The sequence below is a fragment of the Microtus ochrogaster genome, chromosome 6 (genome assembly GCF_000317375.1).
Source record: "Microtus ochrogaster isolate Prairie Vole_2 chromosome 6, MicOch1.0, whole genome shotgun sequence".
Classification (NCBI taxonomy): domain Eukaryota; kingdom Metazoa; phylum Chordata; class Mammalia; order Rodentia; family Cricetidae; genus Microtus; species Microtus ochrogaster.
The window spans coordinates 25,069,602-25,079,783 of NC_022013.1; the positions used below are offsets into that span (position 1 = coordinate 25,069,602).

Consider the following 10,182-nt stretch of genomic DNA (forward strand, 5'->3'; position numbering starts at 1 on the left):
TGCCCGGCTTCTATTCTTTTTTTTTTTTTAAATTATTTATTTATTATGTATGCAGTGTTCTGCCTGTGTCTATGCCTGCAGGCCAGAAGACGGGAGCAAATTTCATTATAGATGGTTGTGAGCCACCATGTGGTTGCTGGGAATTGAACTCAGGACCTCTGGAAGAGCAGGCAGTTCTCTTAACCTCTGAGCCATCTCTCCAGCCCTCCACATCTGTTCTTATACCTAACGAAATTAATGGTACTTCCCCCGAATAAGGACTGGTGAGGTGGCTCCATAGGGAAAGGCAGCAACTGCCGAGCCGGATGACCTGAGCTCCATCGCGTGGACCCACACGAAGAGGAAGAGAATTGACTCTGGCAAGTTGTCGTCAGACTTCCATGTACATGCTGTGACAGATATGCACACATACACCACAGTTTTTAAAAAAAAAATACCAAATAAGTGTTCAGACTGACCCAGTTGTCCTAAATGTTTGTCTGTTTGAGGACAGACCAGTTCTCTGCAGGCCGTGGTGTCCTGGAACATAGGGTCCTTCTGCCCTGGCTTCCCGAGCGTTGGAATTGTGGGTTTCTTTCTTTCTCACATTGTTTGATTCATTTGTTTAGTGTCTGTGTGCATGGGCCTGCTTGCCGGTGATCACAATACAACATATGTGTGGAGGTCAAAGGGCAATCGATGGAGTTGGTTTCTCCTTATATCACAGGGATCCACGGGACTGAACTCTGGTCTTTGGACTCAGTGACAGCAAGTGCCCTGACCTGCTAAGACATTTCACCTGCCACAGGAATTACAGGTTTCCATCGCCATGGCTGTTTCCTTGTTTCTTCCAGGTGGTAAAATATCAGATAACAGGTCACTGTCCTTTCCCCAGGGGTGGGATTGCTTTTTCCTCGAGTCAGGGTTTCACTGTGTAGCCCTGGCTGTCCTGGAACTCTGTAGACCAGGATGGCCCCAAACTCAGAGATTCGCCTGTCTCTGCCTCCCAAATGCTGGGATTAATGGCATGTGCCATCACTGCCTGACCAATTGTGGAATCTTTGTAGACTCTTTCCAAAGCACAAAGAACCAGCTACTGAGACCATCTCCTGTTTCTTCCTAGGATGGCATCCATTTCTAGCTCCTTGCCCCCATGGTGCTTGGACATGAGCTACCCAAGGTGCTGCAGGTAGCTGCGTGCTGACCACCACCACGGCCATCTCTAAGACCCAGACGTGCCTTGACCTTGAGTTTGACTGGTACGTGTGGCAAGCATGTCTCAGTGCTCTAGTCTGTGGGAGAGGGCTGCTCTGGAGAAAGATCAGTACAGTGTCGTTGTGGAGAAGTGGGTACGGTAGAGCACCTGGTGTCCCCCAGTTTTCTGTCACTAACCCCACTGTTTCCCAGCCCCTGCAGATGCCATCCGGACAAGGACTTTCAAGGACGGCTCAGCCCTGGGCCATCCTGCTTGTACTTCATGTCGGTCCTTACATATTCCCTGTCCCTCGTCCACCCCAACAAAGGTTGAGTCTTCTACAGCCCTTATCTTCTGGGAAGAATCTGTTTGATGTCAATACCCAGAAGAAATCCTCACCTTAAATTTTAACCTAGCCTCCCTCCTCATGCCAGCAGAGGACAGTAGAGGTTGAACTCACAGGTAACCTGCCCAGGCCATCTTAAAATGTAAAGTGCAGCCAGGCGGTGGTGGCTCATAATCCTAGCATAAGGAGGCAGAGGCAAGCGGATCTCTGAGTTCCAGAACAGCCAGGGCTTCACAGAGAAACTCTGTCTGCAAAAACAAAACAAAACAAAACGAAACTGTAAGCTCCAGGCACAGAAGCCAACAAGCAGGATTCCAAAAGAGAGCCTTTCTCCTCTTTTGGCCATGAACATATGAAATAACTTTTTAAAAAAAGATTTATTTATTTATTATGCATACAGTGTCCTGACTATATATAGGCATGTAGGACAGAAAAAAGCATCAGATCATATGGTTGTGAGCCACCATATAGTTGCTGGAAATTGATCTCAGGTCCTCTGGAAGAGCAGCCAGTGCGCTTAACTTCTGAGCCATCTCTCTGGCCCATGAAATAACTGTTTAAAAGTGTTTGAAACCTTTTGAGCAGAAATTTGAAGTCTCATTATCAATGGAGTCCCTAATGAGATGACTAGGGAATTTGTTTTAGAGGCTAGCCAGGTCTGAACACATGGTCTTAAAGACCAATGTATTATCAGCCCGGCGGTGGTAGTTCACTAATATCCCAGCACTCGGGAGGCAGAGGCAGGCGGATCTTTGTGAGTTCGAGGCCAGCCTGGTCTACAAGAGCTAGTTCCAGGACAGGCTCCAAAGCCACAGAGAAACCCTGTCTTGAAAAACCAAAAAAACAAAACAAAACCAAACCCCAATGTATTAGTGAAAGGTTCTAATAATAGCTAAAGAAAGCACAGCCCAGGGTCTGGGACAGGAAGGCTTCTGTTTCATGATGTACTTGACAAGTTACCCTGTGCCAGGCAGAGGTGGCTGCTTTATGCTCTCTGAAAAGATAGAGAACCTTCAGGGAGACAGATTCTGATCTTAGGAAGACCACTGAGCAGAACCCAGCCCAGTCCCCACCAGAAAAACCAGAGCCTTTAATACTCTTAGTGTGCTCTGAGTTTGGGACTTTCAATTCTGGGGGCTCTGGTCATGCCTCTGCTATGTGGAGCAAGTGGATTTTTGCGGTTGGTTGGTTTGGGTTGGAATCCAGGACATCTCTGGAGCCCATGCTGAACTTGACTCAGCCTCCTGCCTTGCTTCACAGCAGCTGGGATAGCTGAGCCGTCTGCCTGGCTTCAAGCTTTTTTTTTTTTTTTGGTTTTTCGAGACAGGGTCTCTCTGTGGTTTTGGAGCCTGACCTGGAACTAGCTCTTGTAGACCAGGCTGGTCTCGAACTCACAGAGATCCGCCTGCCTCTGCCTCCCGAGCAAGCTTTGTTTAAGTACTGATGCACCTTGGAGTCATCTGAGCATGTCTACTGTGGCCTTGCTTTAGGTTTGGGTTCAGCAGGCTAAGACTGTCGTCCTTGTAGAGACAGATATGTGTTTCTGCAGGCCTTGCCTGATTGGCCCCCAGGAGGCCAGAACCCAGGTCTTGAAATGATAGGAGTTGTGAGTCGAGAGATCTGACAGTCTCTTGGTTGGCTTCATCTCCTGTCTCCTATTTCCCCACTCTGTCCTTAGTCTCAACAACTCAAGGTGTTCTTTTTTTTTTTTAATTTTTGAGACGGGTTTCTCTGTGTCCTGGAACTCACTTTGTAGAGCAGGCTGGCCTCGAACTCACTGAGACCCGCTTGCCTCTGTCTTCCAAGTGTCACCACGGCTGAGCCAGCTCAAGATTCTTAGCCTATGTTACTTGTTCCTCCTGATTCTCTGGTGGCCCAGCTGACTTTGGCTGGTCCTTTTGGGCTCATGTTCCGTTTCCTATTTTAAAAAGCACTGCTGTATCCGCTGTTGGCTCTTTATTTCAGAATCTTTTCCTCCAAAGCTGGTCCTGGAAGCCAACCTGGTCCTTCCACTGCTCAAGGTGCTGGGGCTAGAAGGATAGTTAGGTATAGCAGGGAAACCAGGTTAGACCATGCCAGGCAGCAGTGGCGCACACCTTTAATCCCAGCTCTTGGGAGGCAGAGGCGGCCAGATCTCTTTAAGTTTGAGGCCATCCTGGACCACAGAGCAAGTTCTAGAACAGCCAGGGCAAAACAGCGAAAACTAAATTTAAAAAAAAAAGAGGTTAGACCATTCTGCCCCATTAAAGTACCTATCAAAAAAGAAGATAGAAAACAAAAAAAAAAAAAATTAAAAAAATGAGATAAAAAAAGAAAAAAAAAGAAAAAAAAGAAAAAAAAAGTACCTATCAAGGACGCAGACCCATCCCTCTGTCTGCCAGTATCTCCACCCACAAACCAGTGAGCTGGAGGTTCCTTTCTTCCTTTCCTTCTCTAGGTACATGAATTTTTCTATAGCTTCTATAAGTTCATACCTTAGAGGGACCCTCCTACACAGGACCCTCGGCAACAGAAAGGAGAGGATTCAGAGGGCTGGACACAACCTCAGCACTCTTTGCGATGGGTTCTCCATAGTGTAAGGCAGAGCAGAGAGCAAGCCAGACCATGCTCTTTGATAAACCAGCTACCACCTGGCTGAACAGAGGTCAAGGGAAACAGCTGAACAAGGAGGTGGGGTTGTGATATGCAGATGAACAAGGAGGCGGGGTCGTGATATGCAGATGAACAAGGAGGCGGGGTTGTGATATGCAGATGACCAAGGAGGCGGGGTTATGATATGCAGATGAACAAGGAGGTGGGGTTGTGATGGGGGGTTGGCATAAGGCTAGATCTAGGCTGGTTTAGCTAACCTCCATAAGAGCACTCTCTGCAGAGGAGCAGCCTTCAGGCCTTAGATGTCCAGGGAGGAGAAAGCTATGGTGACCATTTTCTGTATGCACTATCAGCATCCTCACATAGATTACAGGGAAGGCTTTGCAGTTTCTCTCTGGGTTAGAGACTAGGGTCCTCTTCTCTAACATGTCAGCAATATACATTCACTCAGTACCTTACAGAACTGGGGCTTTCTACACTCCCCACAACCTCATAACCCCCTTATATCCTCTTTGAGGGGAGTGGGAATTGGTTTTTCTGAGATAAGGTCTTTGTAGCCCAGACTGGACTTGAACTCCCTGTATAGCTGAGGATAGCCCCGACTTCTGATCCTCCTGCGTCTATCACTCCACTCTCTTTTCTCACCTTTTAAAATAAACAGGAACAAAGCTGGGCGGTGGTGGTACAGGCCTTTAATCCCAGTACTCAGGAGGCAGAGGAAAACAGCCTCATCCACAGAGTGAGTTCCAGGACAGCCAGGGCTACAAAGAGAAAACCCTATCTTGAAAAACCAAAAATAAATAAATAAGTGAAATTAAAAAATGAAAATAAAAATCAAGAACAGTCTTTATTAAATCTACAGCTTGTTTTGACCTCACACCTTACTTCTACAAACCCTTGATTGTCCCTGGGAGAGCCTTGCCAAAGCTCTTTTGATATTAGGGGTCCTAAGTAGATGAGGATAAAGAAGAGAAATTCTTTTTTTTTTTTTTTTTTTTTTTTTTTGGTTTTTCGAGACAGGGTTTCTCTGTGGCTTTGGAGCCTGTCCTGGAACTAGCTCTGTAGACCAGGCTGGTCTCGAACTCACAGAGATCCGCCTGCCTCTGCCTCCTGAGTGCTGGGATTAAAGGCGTGCGCCACCACCGCCCGGCAAGAAGAGAAATTCTTGCCTTAGAAGCTGAGTCTAAGAATCCGGAGAGTTTGGCTCAGTGGTAAAGAGCAATTGTTGTTCTTGCAAAGGACCAGATCCGATTTCCAGAACCCACATGGAGGTTCACCCCCTTGGGCACCAGACATGAACGTGGTGCACAGATACACATACATTCAGGCGAAATACTCTTCCACATGAAATAATAATCAATCTAAAAATAAATAATTGAGTCTGAAACTGTTGATCCTTCATGAATCTCTGTGTGTGTGTGTGTGTGTTTAGCTTTGGAACCTGTTCTGCTACTCGCTCTGTAGACCAGGCTGGCCTCAAACTCACGGAGATTCACCTGCCTCTGCTTCTCAAGTGTTGGGATTAAAGGCGTGCACCACCACCACCCGGTCGGTCCCTCACTGAATCTTATTAAGGGACTCTAACCATGATCATGAACCTGAAGCTGGGTTCCTTCTCAATTACAAAAACCTGCAGCAGATGAACATGGTCCTGGATAACTTTCTGCAGGCAGAATCATCTGTTTCTAGCATTCCCCAGGAATCCCTGGGCAGCTGGCTTAGTGGAGACCGTGGAATGATGATCCAAGGACTAAAGGCTGGAGGATTGGCCTAAAGTCTGGAGGTCTACCAGGCAGTGGGGGCACATTCACCTGGGAGGCAGAGGCAGGCTGATCTCTGTGAGTTCGAGGCCAGCCTGGTCTACATGAATGAGTTCCAGGACAGCTAGGGTTGGTACACAGAGGAACCCTGTTGAAAAAAAAAAAAACAGAAACAAAAAGAAAACTCTAGATGTCCATCCAAAGTACCTGACTTATGACAGAATTCAACAAGCAGGCCTCTGTCCTGAGAATGTAGCTGAACATTTCTGTGTTCACTCTCTACTGAGGGAGTGAGGGAGAAAGAGGAGTGGGAAATGTGAGGAGGGAGAGAGAAAACAAAGAGTTGGTGGGGGGGAGATCCGATGAGAGTGTGGTGAGTTCAAGGCCAGTCTAAGACGCACAGTGAAACGGTCTCAAACCATTCCATTTACTTACCCTACCCCTCCGAGAGAGTAGACAGACTTGGGAAGTAGAGGCAGGAGAATTTCTTTTTTTTTTTTTTTGGTTTTTTGAGACAGGGTTTCTCTGTGGTTTTGGAGCCTGTCCTGGAACTCGCTCTGTAGACCAGGCTGGTCTCGAACTCACAGAGATCCGCCTGCCTCTGCCTCCCGAGTGCTGGGATTAAAGGCGTGCGCCACCATCGCCCGGCGAGGCAGGAGAATTTCAAGTTACAATTTAGCTTAATTTACACAGGAGGACTCTTGTCTCAAAAAGGTTTGCCAACTGTCACAAAACACAGAGTTAGCTGTTCTGTTAGGCCAACCCAGCAGCCGCCTTTCTCTCTCTCTCTCTCTCTCTCTCTCTCTCTCTCTCTCTCTCTCTCTCCACACACACACACACACACACACACACACTTGTGAGCCTTGATAAAATGCTAGAATCCCCTGACATGGCCACTTCTAAGGGATCTCTAGCACACGGGGCATGACACCTACTTGCCGTGAATCTGGGCCAGATGGGAACACAGCTAGGAAGAGGAAGCTAGGCTGTGTAAGCAAATCACAGCATGCCGTGAGCACTCCCAGTAGACACGTGAACGAAGCAGATGCTGGGCTTGTGGCAGGATCTTGAGGGCTGAGTACTGGCCTGGCAGGCCGGAAAGGATCAAGATAAAGGGGCGGTATACCATCTTAGAACAGAGTAGCTTCCTGATGCTTCTGCTGAAGGGTAAAAGGGAAGCTAGAGAAAATGGGAGTGTGTCCAAGGAAGAGGCAGACTTCTCCATTCTATCTCATTGCCCAAGGGCTTAGCATTCCCAAAGCATATGAGCCTTGCTTTGAGGGCAGAGTGTGGTGGCTTTTGAAGTTGCTGGGGTTTTTTTATTGTTGTTTTGTTTTGTTTTTTAATGCTCGAATGTGTGTCCAGGGCGGGGGTAGGAGGTGGAATCAGAAGACTCAGAAGACAATATCCGGGAGTCACTTCTTTCGGCCTTGTTCCACCTTTTGGAGTGCAGAGACTAGACTCACGCCCTTGCCCAGCCAAGCCGTCTTGCTGGACTCAGAGTGGGTGGGCTCTGGTACAGGAAGATTGGAGCTGCTCAGTTATGGTCAGAGAAAGGTGGGAACCACTAAAACCTGAGCGGTAACTAATGTAGTGGTTCCCTGTGTTCTTGGCGCCTTGCTTCACAATGACTCATTCTCATTGTTCAGGGACAGAGGGATATGTTAGAAACCATATTAGTGGGCTGGAGAGATGGCTCAGTGGTTAAGAGCATTGCCTGCTCTTCCAAAGGTCCTGAGTTCAATTCCCAGGAACCACATGGTGGCTCACAACCATCTGTAAGGAGGTCTGGCGCCCTCTTCTGGCCTTCAGGCATATACACAAACAGAATATTGTATACATAATAAACAAATAAATAACTATTTGGACAGGCTCCAAAACCACAGAGAAACCCTGTCTCGAAAAACCAAAAAAAAAAAAAAAAAGAAACCATATCAGTGACAGACTTTTGGGTCTCAGCCTCAGGCTGAGCTATCCCTGTGTGACTCCCTGGCGCACTGACCGCCCAAGGAAAGCTGGGAATGCCTACTCAAGATGTGGCAAGATTCGATTCGACTGAAGTCATAGTGTGCGCTTCCCTTGACGCTAGGAAGCCAGCAGGAAGCAGGTGGTTCCTTTTCCCTTCCTTACCCTTCCCTGGTCCCTGGTCTTGGAAAAGACAGTGCATTGAAGCAGCTGTGAGAAAAACAATGGCTCACTCCTTACACAGAATGGTTAGGACCTGGGCAAGTAGTGTCTTCTTTGCTTATAAATTAAGGAACTTGGGCTTGATCCTCATTTGAGAACACCCATCTTGGTTCTTATGGAATATCTACAGAGGCCAGACAGAAAGAACCTGAACAATGAGGGTGTCTGAGCTATAGCTCTCCTACCCCTGCACCCCTCCCTCCTCACTGACCTGGAGTCTGCCTTGTCCCCTCAGTCTGAGCGGGCTCCCTACCTGTCTCGGGCAAGCCCCTAGGAGGTGTGAGGCTGCCTCTTCTGGGAATGGCTGATCTTAAGTTGTTGGGAAGACAGTGGACAAATCCCTTAAAGGATTTCATGCAGCAACAAGGGAGGGGCAGATAGAAAATCCTGGCCTGTTTTGCCATTATAGCCAGGAGTATTCCACTGGAGAATAAGCCCCATTACTGTGCCTGTGCCCCTTGGATACACTTTCCAGCCCAAGCCCAAGCCATGTCTAATTGCTTTGTTTTAGGCACAAGAACCAGCGTGGGTATCTGTTTTGCTGGGTTTCTGCTGCATCATTAGTGGCTAAGAGCGCATTCTGAAGCCAGAATGTCTGGATTTGAATCTGAGCTTTGCCACTTATTACTCTATGTTCTTGGCGATGCTGCTGGACCTCAGTTTCCTGCTCTATAAAACAAGACGAGAACAATGACGCTTACCTTGAAGTGGCTGGGAGGAGCAGCCACACGGTGGTGAAACTTGGTAAGCCCTGCGTAGTTGGGCGATTACCAGCCACTGTGATTGTAACCTTCCACAAAGGAGGAAAGGGGGCCTTGTGCACTTCAGCCCTGGCTCTGCCATTGCCCTTCTCCACATAATCATCCTCTGTTCCCATCCTACAAAACCGCCTCTTTGTGCCTCTCCGCGACTCTTCACTCTCCCCAATTACGCTCTTTTGAAGACACCCCTAATTGAAGACATTCATTCTTAATGGTTAATCATTCCGATGTTCCCTTCGCCAAGGCCTCTCACTACTTGTGTCTCTCCTCCTACCCCCGAGGTTTCAGTGTTCTGAAGCCCACACCGTCTGCTCTGCGCGTCCAGCTCTGGCTGCAAGCCCACCTGGACAAAGCCCCCTCAGTACCCTCTGTCCCTGCCCTGCTCTCCCAGAGCCCCAGCTTCTCACGCAGGCGTGAAGAAGCTCTTAGGCAGGTCAGACGGGCTATTCATTTTATACAGGCTCAACTTTGTCCCCATTCCCAGCCACCCAGCCGGGAGTAAGCCCGGAGAACCTCTCCTAGTGATAAACAGACACCAGGCACACCGAAGGTCTGCCGAAGGAATGGAAACAGCAAATGGAAGGCCTTCTTGCACTTATCTCTTGCTATATTATAAACTACCCCAGGTCTGGGTGGTGGTGGTGCACACCTTTAATCCCATCATTTGGGAGGCAGAGGCAGGCGGATCTCTGTGAATCTAAGACTATCCTGGTCTACAGACTGAGTTCCAAGACAGTCAGGGCTACACGGGAAAACCTTGTCAAAACTACCCTGGAACTAGGTAGTCTATAACCAGCATCTTTTCTCAACTCATGATTCTGTAACGTGGGCAGAACTAGATGGTGGTGGTTCACCTTCACTGTGTGGGACTGGTTGGGACAACCCAAGATGGCTGCACTCATGTCTGAGGCCTTAGCTGGAAAGGCTGGGGAGAGGATTCTTCCTTTCCAGCCTCTCATCCTCTTAGACTTCAACAGTGTAATTGGACTTTGTATGGCCGCTTCCAGAGCAAAACCAAGTTGTGAGGCCTCTTGAGACCTCAGATTTTACAAATAAAATCACACAAAGGCAAAGAACAACCTCGGACTTCTTGAAAAGCATCATGGGGCAGTTGTTAAGAGGGCCGGCTGTTCTTCCAGAGGATCCAGGTTCAGTTTCCAGCACCCACATGGTGGCTCATCTGTAACTCCAGTTCCAGAGGATCTGACACTCTCACACACATGGAGGCAAGTGTGCACATACAATAAATCTTTAAGAGAAAAAAAGCAGGCTGGGTGGTGGCACATGCCTTTATTCCCAGCACTTGGGAGGCAGAGGCAGGCGGATCTCTGTGAGTTTGAGGCCAGCCTGGTCTACAAGAGC

The 10,182-nt window shown here is 48.2% G+C and overlaps 1 protein-coding gene across 1 annotated transcript in view; it reads left to right on the top strand.

Moving 5' to 3' along the window:
- The window catches only part of LOC101987108 (60S acidic ribosomal protein P2-like), a 20,619-nt gene that overhangs the window by 9,295 nt on the left and 1,142 nt on the right, over window positions 1-10,182 (top strand). The window contains exon 2 of the mRNA XM_005348490.1: window positions 8,720-8,803. Within this exon, the coding sequence (XP_005348547.1) occupies window positions 8,720-8,803 (84 nt within the window). The remainder of the gene's footprint in view (window positions 1-8,719; window positions 8,804-10,182) is intronic.